General features: G+C 41.1%; 1 protein-coding gene across 1 annotated transcript in view; it reads left to right on the forward strand.

Annotated features, from left to right (window-relative positions):
• Window positions 1–18,192: 18,192 nt before the first annotated feature.
• LANCL2 (LanC like glutathione S-transferase 2) overlaps window positions 18,193–27,088 on the forward strand; it is a 46,760-nt gene continuing 37,864 nt past the window's right edge. Inside the window, exon 1 of the mRNA XM_067550366.1 lies at window positions 18,193–18,753. Within this exon, the coding sequence (XP_067406467.1) occupies window positions 18,547–18,753 (207 nt within the window). The 5' untranslated portion in view covers window positions 18,193–18,546. The remainder of the gene's footprint in view (window positions 18,754–27,088) is intronic.

Raw genomic sequence — 27,088 nt, forward strand, 5'->3', positions numbered from 1 at the left:
CCAGGCTAAACCATTAACAGACTGCCTCAACTGAAATTAGGATAAAGATGTTAAAAGCCCACAAGAGGTCTCTGAACCACACCCGAGAGGCAAGTTCTCTGTTATGAGCCTTAAGCCTTTTTGAAGTCTGTGAACAGACTTCACCTGTTTCTATAAGTACCAGTACCTGCCCCCCTTTGTCTTACCGGCCCCATAGAAACTCACGCTATACAAATTAGCATTTGAACAGGTATTGTGTAACCACCCATCTTTCAGGGTCCCTGAAAACTACATTGTATACTCAAGTGACTCATTGGGCGTTCCTGTGAGGGCGTCTGGTGTGCCCCACTGTGCATCGTGATTGTCTTTCCTGTTAAGTATAAACTGTTCATCAAATTCCACTATACGATCAACATGGAAATGAACCTAAGCAACCCCTATACAAGTCTTTTGCATCTGGTAGCCAGGTGAAGTACATTTGCCCAGCATCCAGACATGCTGCTTGACTTCCCTATAGCCACCTGGCTTTTCCCTATGGCTATAGTATTCCCCATAGCTATGGTTATGTGATTGTGTGTGTGTCACAATTAAAGCTGCACCCGATCCAACTCTAAAATGTAGCAGTGTGATTCTTTTCCATGACAGGCCTGAGCATGAGGTCTTATTACTACCAAGCGGTAAAGCCATCAGTTTATTATCAGGTCATCCCAAATGTGTTATGCCCTACAAAAACCACTTCCCGATGTTCTGACGCTCCATATCACCCAACCCTGGCTCTGACTCCTGTAAACCTTCCTACCACATGCCTTAGCATCCTTAACCCTTGCTCTCCCAACACTCCAGTCCTGCCATCCCCAGACGATGCTTCACCCATGCCCCAAACCACTGAGGCCTCAGCTCTCACTAACGATTCCCCCAAGATTCCAATTCCCAGGTTCCCTCCCCCCCAGTTTACCTTTTTAAGCTTTGTAAGGGGGGGTGATGTAGTGGCATTTATGATAAGAAAATCAAGTATTCTGGTACAATGGCTAGGAAGCTCAAATACCACGATGAACGGTGAGATAGACAGGCACCCTTGGAGCATGTGAAAATGGGCGCAGAAGGGAGTTAATGAAAACTGTGCAGCTGCACCTCACAAAAGGCTGGGGTAGCAGGTGTGCAACTTCCGCATGCCCATTAACTACAGAAGGCATTTTACCACCCGGAGGCAGCATGCTTCCCAGTGGTCCTACAGGAATGATATGGCTCCTTGCCACCCTTACTATGGACTGTGCCCAAATGACACAATTGAGCCCTGCATGCATAACAACTTGATCTAAAATATGATCATTTCCATGTGAAGAAATGATCTGTGTGTATGTGATTTCTCACAACAGAGACACACTGCTAAAAGCTATTTTTGTTGATCATTAGCTTGAGTAACCCATACTGGCATTCATTGTGTTGACATTAGAAAACATTAGGCAGAATCCACAAATTCTGCATGTATAAAACTGGCAAACACCATATACCTGTTAAGAGTAAGCTGTAAGGGTTGCTTCTGTATTGATGTGAACTTCTGGCTTGAAGTGAAACGTACTAATTTGTGTAACTCCCTTGTATCTACATGATCAGTCTGCTTTGAACATAAAGTCTATTCCCAACTGACATGCCTGTAATCCTTTTGCACCCTGAGGATCTTGGCAAAAATCCTGACAAAAAAGGTTAATTTAAAAAACGATTCAAAATACCCAAGGCAGTGGGTTTACAAGGCTTCATCCGTTAGAAAAGAGAGAAACGTTGCTTTATAAGGCAAAGAATGAAGGACAAAGCAAAGTCATTTTAGCAATGCTAACTTAACACTCACTAGAGTAAAAACCAAAACTGACAAACTGGGAGACAGCATGCAGAAATACTGCATCTTTTTTTTGCTAGTAAAATCCAAATAGGATAAGGAGGACTCTGAGCTTGAAAGAAAGAGGAGTACTGTAACGACTTGCAGCAATCAGCCACCTCTGTTTAGTAGGCCTGGATATCTCTTAGCTATTGTTGTGAAATAATAATTTCTCTAAGCTTAATGCAATATATTCAGTCAGAAATTCCTACAATTTATTTCAAACTTTACTGATACCACTAAAAAGATGGTTCACTGGGAGATCAATTATCAGTGTCCGTATTTCAAAGCTAGTTTTGTGCTTGGGAGAGGCATAGAATTCACAGGATTTGAAAATGAAGTTTTCTATCTGCAGATCAAATCATAAAGGGGCATCCTTTGTTATGGGGTAAAGAGGGCAGTTGCCCTCCAGACCTTGGTTTGCTCCCCCCTTGACTTTTCATAGGTCTACATGCTCCACTGTCTGCTCTGCTGGGCTTTACAGAATATAATATAATCACATACAACATTCTATATACTGACAAAACTTCGCCTGGCCAATGTGCCTCAACTCTGGTCTAGGACGAGAGGGTAGGTCATGTCTTTTATTCCCAGGCAGTCTCTTTGCCGGAACTGCTGTCATGTGACAGTGTGGAGCTAGTCTAGTGTCATTGAGACACCATATGCAAATTACAAGGGTGACTCATTATATTGCAAGATAACCCTTTGATCTTGCAGCGGAAAAGTAACTATATTATAACATATAATTTACACAGTGAAACATTTACACAGTTCTTAAAATCACACAAACTAACATATAACTGAATTGATGCAATATTAACTACTACAGTTTTCTCCCCTCTCCAACTTCCAACACTGCAAAAGACATTAATTAGCATGAGCCATGTTTAAAACAGTTCCCCTAAACTGGTGAATGGGACATAGGCTGACCATCTTTCCACTTACTAAGTATCTGCTTGATTTTTGTTATACTTCCATTCATATCTTGCTTGTGAGCACCTGAGTCCTTGTCCCATCACTCTTGCACACAGAAACTTTAGAATAAACAGCTAAGTATATTGGCCAAACTAGCAAAATGTCATGAGCCTGCAGCCTCAATGAAACAATCATTTACAACAAGGTTGGCTATAACAGAGCCACCTTTTCTCATCCATTTCCAAAAGGAACCTCAACTGAAAATATATTCCATGGTCCCAGTTCTGCAATTGTGTCTGCACAGACAAACCTTTGTGTCCATCAATGGAATGCCATAAAGGTGCAAGGATCTGTCTCTTTGGATCTGATTGTAGGACTGGGGCCTATATTTGTAAATATGTTTGAACATTATGAAGAATTGCTTTAGGCCCTGATTCAGCAGTCCATCCCTATTCAACAAAGCAGTTATGCACATACTTAACTTTGAGCATGTATTTAAGAAACATTTATTTCAGTGGTTACGTACTGCAGACTTCATATGCTTAAGTGCTTTGTTGAATATGGAGGACTTTAAGAATTTGCCTAAATATTTTCCTGAACTGGGACCATAATGAAGTTGATAAAGTTTTTTTAAAAATTAAAATTGTATGGCTAAATCCCGCCTCATCACTTAGAAAAGGTGGGACCGAAATTGGTAGCACTTTCTTTTAATATCCTAGGACACTTCCTCATTCTTTGGAAACAAAGTGATGATAATGTGTGTTACAGAATACTATATTTTTGTCATTAATTTTTTTTATTGGGATGCTTAAAGTTATAGATTGTAAAGCACAGGAGATCCTTATAAAATGTTGTTCTCATTAAATATTTATTGATGGTTAAAGGCCTATGAAGGAACTCTGAATTTGTTAATAATACACTAGGAAACTCCTCCAAACTTTCAGGTAGACACTGTGCACATTCCTTAAAAGAAGGGTACAATGCATTGCATGCTCTGGACACCATCTCTTTTATTGTAATGTAAGGCAGAATGTGGTTTGATCCAAACATTTCATCATTGGTTTATTCTGAGAATGCAGTGCCATGTGCAACCGCTAGGATTGAGTGCAAAAATATCAGTGCTGTGTGCAAAACGTTTAAGGCTCGTGTGCACCTGAGATAGCGTAATGGGCACAAAGAAGCAAAGGGCGGGGTGAAATGCTTGGAGCGGGAAGATTGAAAGCTTCCCACTGGAGGAGACATGCCGTACTTAAGCTTGTGAGTGACATTCTCTGGACATTGTTTGTCCCAGTGACAGCAGTTTAGCAGCACGTGAACGAAGCTTGTCAGGCCAAGAATAGAAGACCAAAGGTTGATTACAGACTTACCTTGTTCCTGATTGGTTCCCTGAGTTCCTGGTTCCAGTTGGTGTGTTCCTGATTCTGCCATTCCACTTCATCCTGGATTGATTTGTCGACTGGTCCTGTCCGAGAGGAAGACAAGATATATTAATTCTCTTGTCTTTATACCCACAATTTATGTTCATAGAAGTAACGGGACATGGCTTCAGGCCTCCTCCTACATATGTATAGGGGTATTTTTCCCATTCAATGTTAATTAATTAATTATAATAAATTGTGATTTGCATTTGTGATTTTAACTCTACCCGGTGATAGATACAGAATAGGGTGTGCAAAGGATCCGCAGAAGGAAGGGTCCTGTTTGAGAATCACTCTTTTCTTAACTAGAGCAGGGAGATTGCCTCAGCCTGGCAAGAGTATAGGGTAAATCAGATCATCTGATATATTAAATGCAAATCTGAACAGCGAAACCTATGCTCAATTTTCTCTTCTCTTACAGATGCCAAGTTTTGCTGTTGTTTTTTCTAAGCGATATAGCATGCTATTATATCACTCATATATGTAAAAGGTAAACCACTGTTTTAGAAAATACGTTCAAGCCCAAGGCATCAGAAAGTAAAGCTGATTCTAAGGCTGCTTCTGTCTCTTTACATAACTCAAGTGGAGACATGTAAGACTTAAAGGTCACAGTTACTCAGGGTCTGGCTTTACTTCATACATGGCCAGACAGCATCTGGGATTCTTGAATGATTGTAAACTAGACAGTGAAGATATTACAAATCAAATACAAAGAGGATGGAATTCTGCAGGGTTGATCTAGAAAAAAGTGCAGGAGGTCATGACATTTTTGCCTCAGTATCATTAATAGAGAGGATTTGTTAGAGAACACAGCTAGTATTAAAAACCTCCATCTGGTGAGGATTAAAAAAAAATCCCACAACAACCCTGCAATCTAGTGACTCGGATGTCTTTTGTGCGTGTGTGTGTGCATACACCATGGCTAGAAGGATACTTATAATCTTTGGTGCCTCAGAACAGTGTCTACAGATGTAGCCAAGAGATTAACTTGGAAGAAAATCAGAATAATTCAAAGACCATTTTCATTACTTCTGAAGTTATCCAAGAGGAAATACAGATGTCTGAATGGAAAACATAATTTCAAGATGTTTGAGTAGATTCTCCCTGTCAAGTGTGATACTCTAGCTTTATTCAGTAACAGGAGTTTTGCTGAATCCAAGAGATCTTATCATTAGAAGCTTTTGCCATTAGCCATCAATTCTGTATGGAGCAAAAGGCCACACATATTGGTGGTCAAGTGCCTAATGGAAGCTGAGAGTTGTTTTAGTGTTACTCAGAAAAATGAGAGTGCTGAGTCATATTCATGCAACAAATCAAATGAAGTTATAACTATATCCTGTTCTGAATAAACACTGAAGTAAAAGGCCGAGGTATTTATAGCAAGTAAACTCAGAGAATGAAGGTTAAGAAGTTTATTAGCCCAGGAAATGGTTATTACTGTATTAACAGGAAACAAGTTGTTGTTGTTCTACTCAGAAGTATTTATTTTCTCAGTGCTCTCACTCAGGGTCTAGTTCTGCACTGAGGGTTCAATTCATAGTTTTGGTTGAGCTGTGCTCAGCAATGGACTAGAGATAGGAACAAATGTGGCTTTATGGTTTGACCCTTGATAAAATTTAGAGTAGCCTCATTGTGTAAAGTTGTCTGTGCCCCTAGGGATAGTCTAGCTGCTGGGGATAACCACACACAGGGGCCACACAGATCTTGCAATTACACTATGGGCTGGGAGCTAGAGTGGTATAGAAGTGACATATAGAACATGAAGGATCAAGAATCTGGCCCAATTTGTATACATTTTTCTGCTTTGACTGACTACTTCCCTCAGCATTTCATTTGCATATGCAATAATAAACATGGTCACTTCTACAGCTTCTGATCCACTCTGCACCCTAGCCCCAGTCTTAGCAATGTGATATCTCCCTTCTCTCGCCCCTTCTGATTCTTTTGCTTGCTCAGATTCATTCTTGTAACATTAGTAAGGCCACATCTTAAATCTACTCACAAACTGAAGTTTGTGCAGACTATAGAAGCCTGATTGTTAAGCAACCTAGCTCAATGTGTGTACATATACCAGTACTCCAGAGTCTGCATTGGCTGCCTGTTGATTTCAAGGTGTAGTTTAATGTGCTGATTCTGACCTATGAAGCCTTAAATGGTTTGAGACCTGACAACTTGAGTGCCTGCCTCTCTCCCTGGCTGCGTTATGCGGCTGTGGTTAGCAGAGACACTCAAGACACCTTTTTTTTAAAGAGAGGTGATTATTGGGAGGGCAAACTCCATGAGAGCCTCTTAACTGTAGAATCCACTTCCACTCTAAGGCCATGTCTACACTTACAACCTTACAGCGGCAAATCTGTACCGATACAGCCGTGCCATGGTAAGATCGTTCGTGTAGCCATGTTATGTCGATGGGTGAGAGCTCTCCAGTCGACATAATAAAACTAGCTTAATGAGTAGCAGTAGCTATGTTGGCGGCGGAGCATCTCCCACCAATATAGCACTGTGTACATGAGCACTTATGCCGGCAAAATTTATGTTGCTCAAGGCTGTTTTTTTTTCCACACCTCTGAGTGACAAAAGTTTTGCCAAAATAAGTGCTAATTTAGACATGGCCTAAGGCTGAAATAACCTGAATTTGTTGTTCTTCCAGGCCACCCTCCGTGAAACCTATACCTTTGGGCAAGCATTTCGGAAGAGTTAAGCTTTGAACAACGTGATGATAAAAATGTCTGTGGCCCATCTGTGCTAGCACTCCCACCCTTGCTAGCAGTGATGAGTCTGACTGATCCTTATGTTTTACGAAGTCCTTTTGTAAATACGGTGATTGAAGGCTCTTTCCAACTAAACATTTTGAAATAGCTTCCCCTGCCAGGCTGGCTGTTGGAAAAAAGGTTGCAAAAACAATTTTATAGGAAATAGGAGACATTTTTCCCTGCCACCTTTCTCATACCCAAAAAATGCTGAACTCTTTCTGCTCATACTTTCCTTAAAAAAGAAAAGTGCCAATGGTCAAAAGAGGAAGACTTAGAAATTTCAGCCTGGAAGTCTCAAGTTTCAGAAAGTTAAGACTAATTGAAAACAGTGGCAATATGTTAAAAACGTGTTAAAGTACTTATGCAAGAAGTTGAAACAACTTTGAACTGCAATTGTACATATGCCTTTGTACAGTATTAATGATATGTGCTATGGATAGTGAAAATCCTAATATGACAATTTTACAATACTTTCACAGGATTGAAAGTGAAGTTTTCTTCTTATTTCAAGAACACTAAAAGCATTTTAGACAGTAATCACTTGCCCAGAATCTTCTTTTTTTTTAATCAATCATTTAAGAGGTCCATGAGAGCAAAATAAAAACCAAAAAAATCCTTGACTGTGATTTTTAATAGATAAATCTAGTATGAGACTATCTGTGCCAAATTTTAGCTAGGAATGTTCTTTTTTTAAAAACTAGTTATAATCAAGGGCTTCTAATGATAATGGTTATTCAGCCTTATGGTAACTACAGTTTATAAGTTTAAAAAACATGGAAATAATGAATATGGACATAATATGTATGTAGAGGAAGAACTATATTGTCAAATCTTATTTCCTTTTTGACTCCCATACCACATAACAAAAGAAGACTTTCCATTAAATGTATTACAAAAATCTATTTCTGCCTGGTAAAATAATTCTCCATAGCTGCTTTCCAAATTCATATGTGCACAATTAAAGCCATTCACTGAAAATTACTAGGATTCATTGCTGAGAAAGGAAGACCATTCTGGAAAGCTCTCTTTTCCATGGCTTCTACTTTTGGTAAGATTACAAAGGCCCAATTCCCTCCTACTTCTATGATGTAGTCTTCCTTTCTGCAAGAATTTCTGCTTTATTGCTTCCCCATGCACAGTGCAGCAGAGGGCAGCACTGGACTCCAACCTTGGCGACTTTTTTAGGTGGGGCACTTTGCTTTAGCTGCATGTATGCTTATTGAGCACCCCCAATGTTCTGCTATTAAATGAAATCCTTCTCTGTGGTTTTGGAGCCCTTCCTGAAATTTGCATAGATGCAAGGTACAGTCTAACACACTGGAACAGCACATGGAGGAGGAGGAGGAGCTGGAGTAGTCTCTTAAATTAACATTTGCAAATGGTACAAGGAGTTGGAATGAAGGTGGTATACATGAGTGCACTGCAGCTATGCAAAACTTTAAAATCTGCACCCTGGTTAATTAATTAAGAATGAATGTTGAAAGCTAGCGCCTGAGTCATAGTGGATAGTTTGATTTACTTTTAACACTACTGCAGTGCCCTGATCCAACTTCCACTGAAATCAGTGAGAGAACTTCATAGAAATAGGGTCAGGTTCTTATCATGAAAAAAGGTTTACATTACCCCTGAAATTTGCAATGATGACTTATCTAGCTCTAATATAAGATGGAGATTGAATTGCAGTGTACACAGAGAAAGTATTCTGAGTCATTTGTCTGTTGCAAGTACCAGTAAAACAGGGTTTGATTTGCTAATGGCAACAGTTTTATATTAGTATGTTTATAGTCTTTAATGTCTGATAGAGGGTGAACCTGGTTTTCCCCAGTGGAAACTATGGCATAAATGTGAATGATCCTTTATTGAGTTATTGACTTGGCTCATAGATAAGGGAATCCAAGTCAATCAATCAATGGAGTTACCCCAGCAGAGATTTGGCCCAGATTCTTTAACATATGAGCAATATTTGTAAATAGTGTCCCAATGTATACATTTATGAACTATATTATGTGTTCCCAGAGCCTATATTATCCCTTCAGCAACACCAGGTATATAATGCATAGCTACCCTGTTCATACTGACATTGTGCAACCCTATATGGTTTAGGAAAACTATTTTGAATCTGAAATTATTAGCAGTTTATTTTATGTCAAACTGACATAATTTAAATGGTTTCCAACACAGCACTGCTTTTAAATTTCTGTTATTTATTTTCTCCTTCATTGTTCAGACCTGAATAATCAAGAATGATTGAAGCATTTGTACAAGTCAAATACCAGGAAAGAAGATAGAGGAATAAAACACCAATCAGGAGGCTATCTGAATGGGAAATTCACTTCAAACAGATATCTATCTGCAAGTTATAAAATAGTAAGTTTCTTATAAACATCCTTTTTCTACTTCACACTGCATTATCTATCACCACCAATAGCTTGGCTTGTTGTTTCAGCGCCAAAATTTTAAGGTTTAAAAGTCTGTTCTCCATCCCTGAGTAAACACCACACATACCCTTGATTTTGCATCATTGAAATGGAGTTTTGCCACTGTCTTGAACAGGAACAGGATGGCCTTCTGATCTCTCATGGTTGCTTCCCCCTACACCTTTTTGATTTCCCTCAACTCTTCCCAGTTCAACTTCTGATCCTTCCTATTTTCTCTTACAATGCGTTCTCTCTCTCTCACACACATCCTACTGCTACCTTTGTTTGCAAATCATGCTAAACTTCTTTGCTTAAGACTGCTTACATTTTACTTGTGTATCATATTAAAAACTTTTCTGTCTCATCCCCTATTCTGTTCCTGTGTGAGAAAAAGTGACTGAACAATCCTGTGAGGCGGTGAACACTTCTTGCAAAATGCAGAGCACACTCAACTCTCCTCAAAGTCAAAGGGTGTTGAGAATGTTCTGTACCTTCCAAGATAAAACCTATTATTTCTGATGCTGTCTATCCCTAACTCAAGGCAGTGACTGAGGTTCTTAAGCCACATTAACATTATTTTATTCAAGGGATGGAAAAGAAAACGAGAAAATGGAAACCATGATAACACTAGAAGTTTGAAAGCCCTACGCACAGGTAGATTCTAGAGACAAAGAAAATACCTCTGTAATCCTGAGATTGTTTTTAAATATTGTGCAGTAAGTAGATGTGCATAAATATATAGAAGAATGCCGTCTCCAACAGCTACATGGCACTCAGAGACTGATATTTATTTTCTATTAGTTGATTTGTACTTTCAAGTTCCTTAAAAAACGCAATGTGGCTGGAAATAACCCTCCTGAAAAATACATTGCTGAACTAATGATTGTCAAGTGGTCATTTTAATAACATTCAGTAATTGTTTCATTTTCAACATAGATACAATTAAGAAGACAACAGGAGAATATTTAAGGGTATCTTCAGATTACTTCATTATTAATTGTATTCCTCAGGATGTGAAATCAAGAACCATAAAGGGTAAGATGACAAGGAAATGAAATGGGGGGGAGGGGAAGCTATGACAAAAAGTCGTTCTTTAAAAATAGACTGGAGCTCAACAACTGCTGCTCCGTCTTATCATTTCATTTAGTGTACACTCATGAAAGCAACACAATACCAGCATTTGATGGCACTACTCTTATTCTTATAAGTCCAAAGATGAGCAAAAAAATTATTTCTGGGTTCCCAAGCAACAGCATGTTAAATGGAATTACTATTAAAAGCATCTATACAGTGATTGAATACCACAGTGATTTACAAGCCATACAATGAGACATTCAAGCTCTCAAGTAGCGAGATCCAACAATAATAGAAACCAATTACTCCTAGCAGCCAAAGAAGTGAATTGTTTATGACACCACAATACAGTATATTACAGGGGACAGATTCACTCTTGCATAAGTGGGCTCAACACCAGCTGAAGCTGAGCCCACTTACAAAGGGTGGATTTGGTCCAAAGTCTGTAAGTACAATATAATGAAAATGTAGGACCTGATCCTGCAAATGCTTTCTACAGAGCACAGGTGCTTACTACCACGAGTAAGGTTAAGATGTTGTCACAATTATTTTTAGTAAAAGTCACGGACAGGTCACGGGCAATAAACAAAAATTCATGGAAGCCCGTGACCTGTCTGTGACTTTTACTAAAAATAATGGGGATGGGGAGGAGGGGGGACTGATGGGGGCTGACTGCAGCCCAGAGGGGTCATCAGAGCCTGACCCCCACTGTGGGAGGAAGGACCCAGCACCCACCCCCCGTTCCCCATGGCGGCTCAGAGCTCCAGGTCCCGCAGTCACCCATGGTGACTTGGAGCTCCTTGGCTGGTGTGGAGAGCTCAGGGATCCCCCCACAACCCACGGTGTCTGGGAACTCCACAGTCTCCAGAGCTTTTGGGAGTTCCGGGCCCCCCTTATCCTCCGCCACCAGTGATGGCTCAGAGTTGAGGGACTGGCAACTGGGAGGTGTGGGTACCCGCCCATTGCCCGCAGTGGCTGGGAGCTGTGGGACCCCCCACTGACACCCTCAGCAGCTGGAAGCTGTGGGGTTTCCCCCTGCCACACAGGGCTGCTCAGAGCTCTGGGGCCAGCTGTTGGGAGATGCAGGGTTGAGGCAGAAAATGTCACTGAGTTCTCTGGAAGCCACGGAGTACATGACCTCCATGACATAATCTTATTCTTATCCATGAGTAGACCCATTGTCTTCAGGCCCTTATTTGGTATGATAGTTTTCAGACAAACTAAATTTCTTTCAAATATTTGACAATATCAGAGGGAAGGTAAAGGCCCTGTCAGCATGCCCAGTTCCTTCTATGTATGCCGCTTCCTGGGACTAGCGCAGTACTCTAGGTATTTCATACCCAACTTTGCCACAGTAACTGCACCCTTCGCAGCCCCAATAAAGGAAGCTTTACCTAGGAAGACCTGGTAGACTGAGGCCTGTGACAAGGCCTTCCAGGCATTAAAAAAAGTCTGGTCCAGGAACCCGTATTACTTCAACCTAACTTTTCAAAACCTTTTATTTTACAAATGGATGCATCAGACATCGGTCTTGGAGCCATATTATTGCAAGATGTAGGGGGGAGAGGAGCATCTTGTTCTATATCTCAGCAGGAACCTGTTTCCTAGAGAAGCTGCCTATTCAGTGACAGAGAAGGAGGCTCTAGCAGTAAAGTTAGCAATAGAGGCCTTATGTTACTACCTGGAGGTCCAACCATTCCAGCCAGTGATGGATCCCATGTCCTGTAATGGCTACAATCCATGAAAGATTGCAATCCAAGTCATGCAGTGGTATTTGTTGTCTCTGCAACCACATCGCTTTGAAGTACTGCCTCGAGCTGGTAAAGATCATAAAAATGCAGACTTTTCTTCACAAGATGGGGGGATGATCAACATAAGTAGAGCCAGTAACTCTAAAACTGAGGGGAGGTGTTGTTTGAAGGGGTCTATAAGCCCCATACTGAACCGGGGCTGAAAGTAAAGCAATAATGAGCTAGGTTTTGCTCAATTCAATTTTCTGCCAGGGAACAAGATACCACCAAGCAACATTAACTCTGCCTTAATATAGTTTTTTGCCATTGAGTTTACATATTGCTTTAACAGGGTCGCTTTGTGAAACTCCCATCACTCCCAGCTACTTTCAGATGAGCTATATTTAGAGCTAAGATGAGATTAATTCCAGCTTCTACATTAGTTTCCCAAGATGCGCAAAGTAATTTACTTTGGATGCTGAAGCCCACATACTCATCATCCTGTCCCTGCTGAAGAAAACACAGAGAAGATTGTTGCTGGTAAATGGCACAGGGTGTCACACAAAGATTGGGAAAAAATATGGAGCAGCAAGAATGAAAAACAGAAACATTGCTGCCAGTGCTTTCAGAAGCTCTTGATGGTTGTTCATATTGATTACAAAAGCTGCATTGCATTTCACTATGATGAAATGCTCGTGGACTGAGCACAATTGTGTACTAGCCACGAGGGTGAACTGTATACTGCAAAAGGCCCTTTACATCCCTGTCAGTTATGATCATTTGTTAAACAAACAAAATATATGGAAAACTGCAGTGTCATTACTGATTTATTAATTTCCTATTATTATTTATATATTATCCAAAACATATGAGACACTTTATTATATATTTTGAAAGGTGTGACACTGGGCCAGAAAAAAATAAGCAAGTTTGAAGTTGCGTGGCTCAAATCTGACCTTTAAAGACATATTATAGGAAAATATAAGGAATGAGACTCACTACCATTGTAAGTAGACTAGGGCTTGGATATGCAAATGTATTGTTGGTAGTTATTTGATATCTTGTTAAGAGGCTAGCAATTAGATAAACTGCTTTCATGTCTATCACTGTTCTATTGATTAAGAATTCAAAAGGAACATATTAACATTTAGATGGAACTTGACTGTAACAATACTATTGTTTTTATTTCTCTTTGAAGCTCAAGTAGTAAATACCTGTGAATGGTTGTAAGTGACCAGTTACTTTGTGCTAATGTAACTAGTTACCAGTGTGCACAGGATATAGGAGATGATACTTCAGAGCCACAAGTAATCACCTATTAATTGTTCAAGGAGGTACCTGCTGTCAAGAAGATATCGGTCAGCCTGGATGGATCTATAAAAGACTCTAGTAGACTGATCCTTTTTATCTCAAATCTGTCCAAGTTTGTCAGGGAAAGTTTGGATCGCAAGATTGGGATCCCAGCGTGACCAGCTTGGAATCACCCTGCTAATTCTCATGGGAAAATCTGAACAAACTCCGCACATGGATTATTTAGTCTTCATTTCTCTGGATTGGATTTTTAATAAAGAAGCTCTAAACAAGGACTGATGACCCCCAAGCTGTTTGGGTAATTTCAGAGACTTTGCAATTTAAGAATTTTGCAATTCAGTTATCATCTCTATTTTGAAACTGACCTAAGAGCTTTATATTCATTTGTGTATGTATACTGACCTTTTAACCATTACTCTCTTTCCTTTTTTAAAATAAATATTAGTTTAGTTAATAAGCATTGGCTTTAAGCATGTATTTAGGTAAGATCTGAACTATTCATTGACCTGTTTGGTAATGTGTCCAATCATTTGGGGTTGGTAGAACTTTTTTACATATGATGGATAAAGATTCTCAGGAATCCCCATCATATTTGACTTGACTGTCTGGGTCCTAGTTTTTGTCTACTGAATGACCAGTGAGGTCTTCAGAATCTGTTTGTTCCTGGATTGGTATATTTTACGGAAGAAAAACAACCAGTATTTAGCCTAGAGCTTTGCTTGTCCCATTCTTTGCAGTTTGTCCTGTTTAAGCTATCTCAGCATGGCTCCCCTGGCCAGGTCACAAAAGGATATGTTACTTACCCTAAAAAGCTAGACCAGACAATGCAGCAAGGAAGAAAAAAACAAAAGTAGTAGGTGCAAGGCTATTGGAAGGAAGTGTGAAGACTTTATGTGTTAATCATTTAGCAAGAATGATTAGAAGATGATTAGCTCATTATCATCCCACTGATTTTTTCCTTTTTTAAGCAGAATTCCTCATTGAGTTATGTAATGCAAATAATTTTTAAGCAAAATTCACTGGGAAGTTCTGATTTTAAAGACATGACATGAAATGACCCATTGTTGTTATTTGCTCTGCATTATATAATATGTAAAGATGTCCCCCGCCGTGAAGAGCTTACAATCTAAAAGACATACACAGAAGAGACCAGATGAAATGGAAAGCCCAGGTGCTTATTAGGTGTTTTGGGAACAACTCCCTTCCCCCGTCCAATGAGAGAAAAAATGGGATATATATTCTCCCTTCCCCTTTCTCCATAACTTCCATTAATGCTGCAGAAGTTGTGTATGTGTGTATATGTTTGTGTGCATCAAAGGGAGAATATTCAAATATGTTCTGTCCACTTTTCTTGTTAGAGTAAAAAGAAAAAATGTCAATTGAAGAACGTTTCAAAAACCTTTAAAATATATTCAGCTGTCTGGGGACAAAAGAGAGGAGGAAGGCGAGAGTTGCTATTTCTTCACAGAACCTGTCAACGTTACGATGAAAAATGCTGTAGGAAACCACTGAAATGCAAAGAAAACCTTCAGGTTGCAACATTTTTGAGTCTATACCACCTTGCCAACAGCTGTCCCAAGTGTTTTACAAACATTGGTTCTATCAGTTCATAGCAGAAAATGTCTTTAGCTCAGTTCAGGCTGAGCTGGTGCACCGTAGAATGATTTCTCCCTACTATGGACGGGAAGTCGCAAGCATGGAAGTTGTACAAATGTACTGTCTCAGATTTAAGAATGACCCCAAATTCTATTTTCAACAAGAGTGTTGAGCATTATGGAAAAAGTGCTTCAGAAGTCCCAGAATGCACAGGTACAACAGTGATGGCAAGAGAAGGTGTGTAAGAAAAAACACTTTTTGTGTGAAAAGGGGATTTGGATAAAAAAAAAAAAAGGTTTTTTTCCACACTAGCAGGTGTTGAATAAATTTCCAAGAGCACTGTGCATGTGCAAAGATCTGCTTTAGCTTACTCATGCTACTATAAGATTTAAATACTTAGACCTTTGTTACATAACACTTGCTAAATAAATGAAAAACAGGCCTTTCTGTAAACAAATCAGTTCTTTGTTCCAGATTTTGTTCTCTGAATATAGACAAGCGTACTCAATAGTATAACTTACAGATTTTGATGTCTATTTTCTTTTCCAAAGATCACATGTGGTAACATTATATTTTCTTATGACACACTGTTGGAAAAATATTTTAAATGAGGTTTGTTAGCCTTGCACCAGATAAAAAAGAGATTTACGCAGGTAGTTGGGCAGTAGAATTGTTGTAGTTGGTTAATTGGGTATAGGCATGAATATTGGAAAAATTACAGGCTACCCTAATGAAACAAGTGGTTAAAGATGACCCCACATCATTTCCCCCCGTTATACAAAAAGCAGTGGAATTTAAAGCAGTACGAGCCATTTCTACCCACCAATTGTTATGGGAAGGATGGATCTGGGTTTGATAAAAAGTGTCTGGGGTGGAGCTCCCATGCCCTGTAATCAGCTAAAAATAACAAAAAGTGAAAACCAGAGGGGAGGCAGAGGTATGTTTGGAATTCCACTTTGTCATAAATTCAACTTTTAAAAATAAAGAGGAAAATGTTTTCTAAAATCTATTTTACCACAAGATAATGGCTGTGTGCACAAATATACTTATGTATACATAGGTATGTGCATGCATGTGGTATGTGTACACGTAAACTAGCACCCTTAGCCTGGCTAGATTTACACTCATGCTTAATTTTACGCACTCTGAATATTCCCACTGAAGACAGTAAATCTATGCAGGATCAGGGTCAAAGACCAGAAACTTGATAAACTGAATACTTCATAATTACTACCAAAACTGGTGGTTTAATCCACTTACTAGTAAATATTTAATAGGAGACTGCTGTAATGAGATCTCCTATTAAGAGATGTCCATATTTTTACAAAGTATTCTACAGTATATTTACTTAGAGTGTAAACTCTTCAGGGCAAGGACTGTCTTTTCGCTATATGTTTGTTCAATATTTGTACATTTTGAAGTGTTACAAAATCAACAAAAAATAAATATGGAGTACAAAATGTACTCATCTTTAATTTTGTTTGTTCATTTACACCTCTTAATTTTAAGCACATAAGTGCTTGCCTGAAGAGAAATCTGATTTAATCACATGCTTAAGTATATCAGGGCCTTTGGGCTTAAACCAGATGTGAGGTGATGAACTCTTCAGAAGTGCTGAGTGTACTCATTTTCCATGCACTTCAATGGGATTTGAGAGCACTCTTAACCTTGCAAGGTCAAGACATTGAATTTTGCAAATAAGCACTAATCAGTTATTCATAATAACTGACATCCTGGTCATTATTTAAAATTGTTGATGATTATTATCTGTGTATGTGCATAAATATATTCACACACAAGTAGAATCTTGCTGATCAGCACTATTTTATACATTTAAGCTGACACTGTCTCCAAGATAAGATCTCTGTTTTCCATTTCCAATACTAAGCAGTTGTGATTTGGCAGGCAGTCACTTCTTCCACACAAAGCTGTAACACAGTTTGAAAATAATAAATAAATAAATAAATAAATAAACAAACTAGAATATATTATCTGAAACCTGTTATGGGCTGATGCTGCTCCTGCCTGTCTATAAACAAGCATATATGTGAAACTAAGCAGAAAGCCAAGAGGAAAAAAATATGAATGGAAATTGGAAAATCAGCCAAGACTATTAAACTAAGAAGCATACAGTGAATTACGAAAATGCCAGTATCACCATCTGTTCATACATGTGTGACTATTTTACGTGTGTGTTTATGTGTATGTGCTGTGGATGATTTGTTTGTGTGTGCCCATGTGATAGCCTGATGAAAGCTGGCTGCTCAGTATGATTGTTAGAAATAGTTGAGTGTGTAAGCAGCCCTCCCTTCTGAATTGTCATGCAAAATTTGTTCCTTCATCCAAGGCAAAGGGGACACGAATTTCATAGCACCAAAGGAAGAACAAACTGCAAGGAGGAAATTTTACAAACTGAGAGGGAAGGAGATTAGTGGATGCTTTTCCTCATCCCCCTCTGTCCATCCACTTCTTTATACAATTTATTAGATAAGCATGGATTTGTGATTATGGATGGGGAAAGGCTAGTGCTGTCATCATTCTGGTGGATGGACTATGAATGAAAGCTGAATATCAATGCATTGGGGAGCAAAGGAAGGGTAGAGCCTTTCGTATTTACATACGTTTATCAGACTATAGGGCTTTTTTTCATTCTCAGCTGATGGTTCAAGCCAGCTGGAAGATTCGGATGACACTGGTGAAGGAATTGATCATTCACTGCCTATTCTTTGGATATTCTTTCCCCTTGGTGGTTTTGGTTATCTAAAATGATTAGGGAGACAATTCCTCCCTACTGCAGAGAGCCAGAGGCAGCAGGAAGGAGCTCAGTTTTGCAGCCTTGGGTGTTGGTGACAGCAACAGCCTGATTGATTTTTTGGAGGGGTGAGGGAAGACGAGGAGATGAATTCGGGTGGGTTTTTTTGCGGTGCGATCAAGGATCTGTGGTTTTAAAGTGGCTCTCTCAAAAGAGGTACCCAGCTTTCCTGGCAAGGATTGATCGGGGGGGGGGGGGGGGGGCTTTTTTTTTTTTTTGCTGCCTGCTTTCTTCCTCTCGATCGCGCCGTTTCGTGCAAAAAGGGGAGGAAACGGTGCCCACATCGTCTTAATGTTCAGCGGGGCGTGGCGCGCCTCTTCTCCCGAGCTCTGTTGTTCCAGGGCAGGCGGCAGCCGACTTTATTATTTTTAAAGTTGGTATTTTCTGCCTTGCAGAGGTGGGGGTGGGGGCATAGCTGCCCTGACACCTTCTAGCTGTGCCAGCAGCCGTGTTAAGGAAAGGCTAGGCTAGCTCCCGCTGCTGTGGCCAGGAGCACTGCCCCCCGGCTGATTATTAGCAAGGCCGGGCGCGTTTCCGTGGCGGTTTTTGCCCCAGCCCTTTGGCGTGCAGCGGGCGCTGCAGCAGGGAGGGAAGGCGTTGCTACTCTCGGGGCGGGCGCGTGTCCCCGGCGGCTCGCCGTGCAGGGGGCGGGCCGGGGGCAGGCTGCCATGGGAGAGAGCATGTCCAAGCGACTGAAGCTGCAGCTGGGGGGCGAGGCGGAGATGGAGGAGCGGGCGTTCAGCAACCCCTACCCGGACTGCCAGCCCCATGGAGCCACCGCCCCCCGGAGTCCCAGCGGGGCCGCGGAGACCCAGCGGGACCCGGCGCCCTCCCCAGTCGAGGAAGAGTCCCTCCCCTTCGGCCTGGACGGGAAGGTGAGCGAGCAAGCGCGCGCTGGGCCCGGGGGGGCCGGCACCGCCGCCGCCCTCGAGCGTTCTAGAGCGACGGCCGCCTCCCAACGTTCTGGAACGCGGGGCGCTGGGCCCGGGGCGAAGGGGGGCCGCTGCCCTCGAGCGTTCTAGAGCGACGGCCGCCTCCCAACGTTCTGGAACCCGGCCGCCCGCCGGCTTCTGGAACGTTCAGCCTCCCGCCTGCGCCCGGCTCGGCGAGGGGGTTGTTGCTGCTTCTGCTGCTGCTGCTGCTGGGGTGGAGCTTGTCGCCCGTCACGGTGGTAGTCGGGCTGAGACTGGGCGGGACACGGGGCCGGAAGCGTCCGGGGGGCCGCGCTTCCAAGAAAGGCACGTAGCCAGTGCCACCCACCGGGGGGCTAGATATTGACAAAGGCTAGCGGCTCAACCATTCTCCCCCCACGTCACGGCCACTTGCCATAGCGCCTGTCATTGGCTTCTTGCCACGGCCTCCCTTCCGCAGCACTAGCTGCTTCCCCTCCTTTCTGCTCCATTGCATGCCGCCTTTGCGCCCCTCGATGCATCCCACACAGCCACATGTCACCTTTCTCCAGTGAGCTCTGCGCTCACTTCCTGTATCTGCCTGCCACACTCACATGGCACACCAACTCCTCTCTCATCCCCCGCACAGCACATTGCACCCATCTGCTCCATGCATGCTGGCATTGAGCTATATTGTGCAGCAGTGCCTTGCCCACAGCCCCCCATGAGGTGTCCCTAGAAATCCACAGACCCCCCTCCCTGGCCCTGGCACCCCTCCCCATCTGCACTAGCCTGGGCCACTCCATTTTCTACTAGGGTGGCCACTTACACATCCTCAGAATACCAGACATTCTGATACTTCCAGAAATGGCCCGCCCTGCTGGCCGTGTGACCCCACATGTATGTGCGTGTGAAGTCACACCAGTGTGAGCCTCAGACTTGGCGGGGATGGAGCAGAGCATTCTTCAAAATGGCAGCCTTCCTCTGTCCAATACTGGACAAAAACCACATCTGCTTTTGTCTCAGTCCGGACAGCGCACAGACTACCCAAAAGGAAGACTTTCAGGTTTCAGACAGAATTAATGACTTGCTTGCTTTTGCCCACGTCTTGTACAGAGCTTCACCCACCCTCCCAGGCTCTGTCTACACAGTGGCATGTAGTGTGCGTGCATTGCACCCTGCCTAGCATGGATATATGTAATAGTGTAGAGAGTGAGGCACTGCTTAGGTGATTAAAGACACATCAGAACCTTAGGGTATAATCCTACTCTGCTCCCTACATGCCCAAGCAGAATCTGCCCCATCTACACTGCTGTTTTCAGGGTAGTGCCCTGCTGCCTCTCCCACTGCTGGATGCTTTCCCTGCCACAGGGAGCTGCCAGTTCTTTTCTCCACCATGGGGAGAAGGCAGCAGAAAAGGCTCCAGGAGCTCCTCGCTGCCAGAGCCTTTCCTCTTTTCTACTCCCTGCCAGAGTTTTTCACTGCTGTGTGTAGCTGTACGCCCCAATGCGAATGCAACCTGCTTTTTCACTGACATGTAGGTTCACACACGCTGTATGCCACCATCAGTATAGATAAGGCCTTGGATTTTAGTTTAAACCCAGAAAAATAAGAATACTCAGTTCTTATCTTCACTGAAGGAAAAAAGGGGTGCCCTTAACTCAAGTTAGGAACATGCTTTAATTTGCAGTGAAGACAAGGTCTCAGCATAAGGCTGGTAATACTTCTGTGTATATGTTACAGCTCAGAAATGATCAAACTTTCATTAATGACATTATAGAGAGAATGAAAGAGACAGAGATCCTTTGTTGGGTCACCTCCCTTCCAAATGCTCCAGGTCAGGCTTGAACACATGCTGAAAGGAAGCTTGCACTGTGGCTGCACATGCAGTATCTACAGATAAGTAGAGCTCTCTGTTCTTCAGTCTGTCATCTTTTTTAATCACTAGAACCAAAATCTGTTAGGTCCTGATTCTGCAAACTGCTCCCATACCCCTGCAATCACATGGAGTACCACTGTGGGGCTGTGTGCACAGAGTGATTTGAAAGATCAGTGCCTTAGGCCTTGTCGACAGCATAGAGTTTTGTCGACACGTTATGCTGGCGTGTCGCATGTCCTCACTATGCTGCTTGTGTCGGTAGACCGCATTCACACTACCAGCTATTGCATCGACAAAGGGAGCAGTGCACTGCTCCAACTCTCCCACTGTGCAACTGCACCCAGGGTGCTTTGGGAAGAGTCTGCAATGTCTCATGAGGCAGGCACAGCATCACATCATGAAAGGTTCTGAATCCCATTGTTCCATGGGCATTCTACCAAGTTGCTTTTCGACTGCCCTCTCAGCCAAACTGACATTGCTGAACATAAACACAAGAAGCCCACAGCAGTGTGTGGGGTGGGGAGAGGTGTGTGTGTATATGAGAGAGAGAGAGACCGTGTTGGGGGACGGTGAGTGTGTCTCCACTCTGTATCTTGAAGCTCAGACAGCACCAAGAAGCAACCAAGCCTGAGGCAGAAGCTGGTGCACAGGCAGCTGGTGTTCCCGTCCCCCTACTCCAGCTCAGAGGAAACCTGTACACCGGCAGGAGGAGGGGGACACCTGACATTAGCCCCCGTCTCCTTCCTTGGCTCTACAGAACACATCAGGAGTCTCTCCCCCCTCCACTCCCAGCAGCAGCCCATGCTGCCTGCATGCCTGCCATAGGAGAGCAGGATTGAGTCTCCGAGTTTTCCCAGGGACCCAGGAGAATGATCCACCCCTTCCCCTGCGGTCCAGGCAGGAGCCCATTTGCTGACAGGAGCCAGCATGCTCAGCTGGGCACTAGCTGTGGGTGAGAGCTCTCCATGCTGAGCAATTTCAAAAATTCCTAGGGCTTTGAAAGAGAAGGGGCGCATGCCTTTGTAGCTGGAGTGCAGGGCAGAGTTCAAAACAGTGAGCAGAGTGGTCAGGGTGGGCGTTGTGGGATAGCTTCTGGGGCCCAGTTACTGCACAGTATCTGCACTGACGCTTTGTTGCTCCAACTTTGCTGCAAAAAGCTCTATGCTTCTCAGTGAAGTGGTTTTATTTTGTCACCAAAGCAGGGGAGTTTTGTTGGCAGGGGAAGCATTGCAGTGTGCACACCACCACTGTTTTGTTGCTGAAAGCTGACTTGTTGACAAAACTCTCTAAAGTGTAGACCAGCCCTTAAGGTTAATGGCCAAATTCTGATCTGTCTCTGAGTCCCTATTGCGAGTGGGATTTGTGTGTGCATGTTCAAAGGCAGAATTTATTCTCTGAAAAGAGAAGGAAAAATGTGTGTTGAGTATGTAATGTTGAGATTAAAAATAAGACTTGATCTTTGTTTACAAAAGCCTCTGGGGACATCCAAAGTCTTCATAAACCAGGGTTACAAATTATAATTTATTTATGAATTTTGCAAGTAGTGCCACATACTAAAGATATTCAATAAGGGGGAGGGGAATTGGTTTTTCTCTTTATATTTATTTTGTTAGGGAAAACTTTCCAAGAGTTGCTGTGTTAAGTGGATGATCTGCAGGAGATCTAGCTTTTCACACCCACCCTGCTTTAGATTCTACACATTCTGTCCATGTTTTTAGAGAAAATGTGCCTTCATAACTGCTTATTCAGTTTGTGATGCTCTCAACCCGTCAAGAGTGAGAATGGGACTTGGGTAATGTGATGGAGAAGGAATATTTTTGGTTTTGTTTTGTTTTAAAATATCTACATTTATAAAAGGCATGTGGGAAGAAAATATTAACTGTATTGCAGAACATTTCAAATTCCGATTCATTTGAGAATGTTTTGATTCCTGAATTCAGTGAAATTCTCTCATTGCAGATTCATGCTGTAGGATTTTGCTATATATTGGGTTCAGCTATTCCTAGCTCTAGATTTATAGTAGGAATTTGTTCATTTTGCTGGCCTCGCTGTAATGGAGCCTGCTAATTTGTAGTGCATGTGTATTTTCATGCTGTCACACATGGGTGGCATTCACTGTTAATAAGCGAGGCAGCTGGTAGCCAACTGTGCAGCTTTATTCTTAAGTATCTTTATTCGACAAGTACCTGTGTACCTTGCTATTTACTACAAAGCAAGTGTTCCATTTAAAAAAAATTAAATGTAGGAAATCTCTTATTTTCCTCCTTTTTTGAAAAAGACAGTAAGATTCTACAGTCCATTAAAGCAGCTTAAATCTATTTTTAGTCAATGGCATTACTCCTCCCCCTTCCCCCCCCCCCCCGGTGATTGTTTTTGTTTTTCATTAGCGAAGTGATTTTGTCAAGAGGTTGTGTGAGTACACTTTTCCTCATGAGATTTTGCTGCTGTGAAATTGGAAGTGTGCATGAGAGTGAGAGAGAGGGAGATTGATTTCTCACATCCTCAAATCCTAAGACTATCTTTGACTTTATTGGGTCCTTCTGACATTTCATTTGGCCTCAGCATTCTATCTGGGATCTCATATAATTATTTTTCTGGGTGGTGCAAGTCGAACTGACATAGTCTCCAATCCTGTAACATAGACAGACCCCATTTTTGAAGACAGGCTTTACACGGGTGCAGGGGTCTGCTTGTATAGAGAGATTTGCAGGAATACAACCCTAAGCCTTATAAAAATCAAAATATATTAAGAAAACCCCCAGCACTTTGCATGATCCCATCCGTTACAACACAGATGGAATGGTGAGTAAGAACTATGTGACTCATATAATGACAGCTGCAAATATATGGGGTACGTCAGTTGCCATAGAAATCATTACTTTATTAATCAATCCATTTGATAAGTTGTCATGTTAGACATATAAAATTCATCCACTTTTGGAGAAGGGCCAGCTCTTCAAATTATAATGTTAAATTTGAGACAGTTGGGGCTAATTGCTGTATGCAAACTTTGTTTTATAAATCTACACATTGGAATTCTAAATTTGGAATGTGAAAACAAAGCTATTATCAAATTAACTTAGTCACTTAAACCCTTTCAAATGTCATAGGTTTCTAGTTCAGTCATATTCACATAGCTGAACTGTTCTTTTTACCATGGTTTGGATTTAAACTATATATGTAATTTCTTTTAGAAAAGTGATGATAAACTTAATCTATACTTGTATTGATTGGGGGGGGGGTGAGGAGTTAAGGCATGTATATGTATGTATATATCATTAAAACTTTTGTTTAAAAGTTTAACTCATCTTTGAATTTAATAAAGCAGACACTTTTTTTCCCTCTAGGCCAGAGTTAGGGTGGATAAAAATTGATGAGTTAAAAGAAAATCCAATTTTTTATATTTAAATTGGAATTTTTTTTACTTAAATACATTTTTCTTTTTTAAAAAAAGAAACCTATTTAATATTACATTTGAAAATATGACAATTAGGCCTAAACTCAGTATAATCCATTAAAAGCATTTAAATTAAATTAAAAAAAATTAAGCATTACATGTTTGCTGCTGAAGTTTTAAAGAAAGTCAAATCAGTGAACTGGTGGAAGTCACTGGCTAAGCACGTGGAACCAGAGTTTGCTGAAGTGCTAAATCAGTTTTTGACAGCTTCTGCAGGTGCAGAGAGAATATTGTCTTCATTCAGTTTATTCAGCTAGTTCAGTTCAATGACTTGTTCATTCAAAGCTAAGAAATCAATTGGGAGTTGAAAAAAGCAGGAAAGCTTGTATTCCTCTTCCAATCTATGAAAAACAAGGCGTGAGAGGATAAAATCTACCAGTTCTAAAACTTTGAAGAATGTACGACCAGAAGCAATTGGTTCAATTTCCTAACTATAGTTCATACTTCCTTTGTTTAGTAAATCAGTTAGTTTTTATTTATTTATTTATTTTGGACGTTTAACAGGTTAACAAATCATTGCCATGTAATTATTAGAGACAACATAATAATAATTATAAATCAGTTAGCTTTAAATATAAAACTTATTTTGATAAACTATTGTTCTTGTGTATCCAACACATTTATTTTTATAGTAGTTTTATTTAACTAATACAAAATTTTAAATGGTGGGTTTTGTGCATGTTTTATTGAATTTGAATTCCGTCCAAGCAGAGCCTGACCCAAACAAAAATAAAAAAAATTAATCATCTAGTAAATAAGAAATGCATCATTCACGATTTTCTAACATAATAAAAATGTGAAAATTAAGAATCTGCATGTAGGTTAAGCCATGTAATTGCTTGAGTAAACATACATAGATGTAGTGTGAATATCCTTCTGATTAGCAAATAAAAGTACCAAATTTAGTGTGTAAAGGCCATATTTGGCTGCAAATCAATATGTTTGAATGGTTACCAACTAATATAAATCAGCCTTTCTTTAACTAAAAGGTACAAATGCAAAACTAGATTAAAACTGATTATTTAAATTAAGGTTTCCTATTTGCTGATTTAAATCAATCCATCCTACATAGGGCTGTCTTAACATTCAAAGGAATTTACAGCTATTATTTCAACTCTCAAAGAGGTCCAAAAGTATTGGAAGTGGAAACCTGTTGGAAGTTATGAGGGGCACAGGGGAAGTGAATCAAAGGGCTATAAAGTCCAGACAAAGTCTTCTAATTCCTAGCAAAATGCATCTGCTACTTTTGCTGGAATTCTAATAACCTGGGACCAACATGTAATATTTCATTCATTTAATTTTTATTCATTTCACTTACTGTCTCTTTATCAAATACAATATAAAAGTATTAGAAGTTGAACTCTTGAGTTTCTACGTTTTTTTAGCTATAAATGTATCTATTTTTAGATTCACCTATTAACATTTTTGCCTGTATGTTAGTGATAAGGTCTCTGAAAGAGCACATTAAGGCTTTGTCTACATTTTGCAGCAATGTATAGGGTAAATGTAGCTACACGCCACAGTGAAGACAGGCAAGGAGAGGCAGTGGGGAAGGGCTCCAGCAACTCTCCCCTGCTGGAATCTTTCCCCACTACCAGAGTCTATCCCCACTTCTGGAACCTTTCCCTGCCACCTCCCTTCTGCCTGAGCCTTTCTCTGTGGCAAGAAAAGGCCCTGTCAGCTCCCCCCTATCAAAGCCTTTTACTGCAGTGGGGAAAAGCTGCTGCAGGGGATAGCTAGTGGGGCACTACACTGCTAAAAATAGCAGAATAAACTGGGGAGGTACTGCTTGGGTGTGTAGAGAGTCATGTAGGATTCATACCTTATGGTTCAGGAGTGTAGGACACCCTACTGTATTCTACTTGTCTGAGCTGTGCCTCACTCTCTGCACTGCTGTTTATATCCGTGCTAGCTGGGCATGCACGGTCTGTGCTCTGCATGCCACCAGAAGGGTAGATCTACAGTTTCAATAATATTTTGACAGAGCTGAACTGAGTACAAAAGTTATGACAAGTGAGGTAGTGAGCATATGCAGTAGCTGCTTTTTAAAAACCACTCTATAACTAAGAATTGTTTTAGCTGATCTATGTCATTAGATTTTAAAATATCTTAATAAAACGTTGCATGTGTCCTGGCAAGCCATATGTTATACACTGTACTTAATTAGGATGGCATTTAAGTAGGACTTAACTGCAAAGATTGCTGCTTAATGGGGACATCTTCATGTGATTTTAGTGGTGTTTCGTTCCTTGGTTGCATCTCAATATCATACTAGTTCTGTTTTTGTTTCTTTAAATGGGTTTTCAGTCCTTCCTTGACTTCCTTTGTGAAGTGCTTCACCATCATTCCCTGGCTGTTCGATCTTTCTGTGTCAGCTAGCTATACTTGCTGGGCTACTATGTTGGGCATCTCACAGCTGTCTCTTTTAGGGCAGCAGAGTCCGTCTTTTCCTAGGGCTCCTACTCCCATTGAAGCCAAATGGAATTTTATCATTGACTTCACTGGAGTCAGGCTTAGGCCTCTAGTGTAGATGTGTGCCTCTTCCTAACTTTGTATGGGATGGTCCAGGAGTGTGATGGGATTGTATTATTGCTTAATCAGGAGAAAAGGCCATTTACTGGGCTGACCTGATTAAACAATTCTATGATACTACATTCAAGCCCCATGCAGTTATAATATAGTCAAGTAATGCACAACATGTATTTGCTCGCTGTGGCTGTTCCAGATAAAAGGAAAAAATGTGACTATAAACCGCACACAGCCTTAGAAGAACAACTGTTGTGTTCTTTTCTTCCCTGTTCATCATCACAAAATTGCCAGTTAAGGCTTCCAATTCAGGAAAACATGTATACATGTGTTTCAGTCCATGTTTAAGTCCCCTTTTTGGGACTTAAAAAATGAGCTTAAAGACAAGACAGTGTACCTGTCCTGAACCAAATCCTAATTTTTGATTTCAGAATTTTTACTGTTAGTAATTGTTAAAG

Source organism: Emydura macquarii, unplaced genomic scaffold, assembly GCF_026122565.2.
Source record: "Emydura macquarii macquarii isolate MOO-44397 ecotype Brisbane River unplaced genomic scaffold, CSIRO-AGI_Emac_v2 contig_1263, whole genome shotgun sequence".
Taxonomy (NCBI): domain Eukaryota; kingdom Metazoa; phylum Chordata; order Testudines; family Chelidae; genus Emydura; species Emydura macquarii.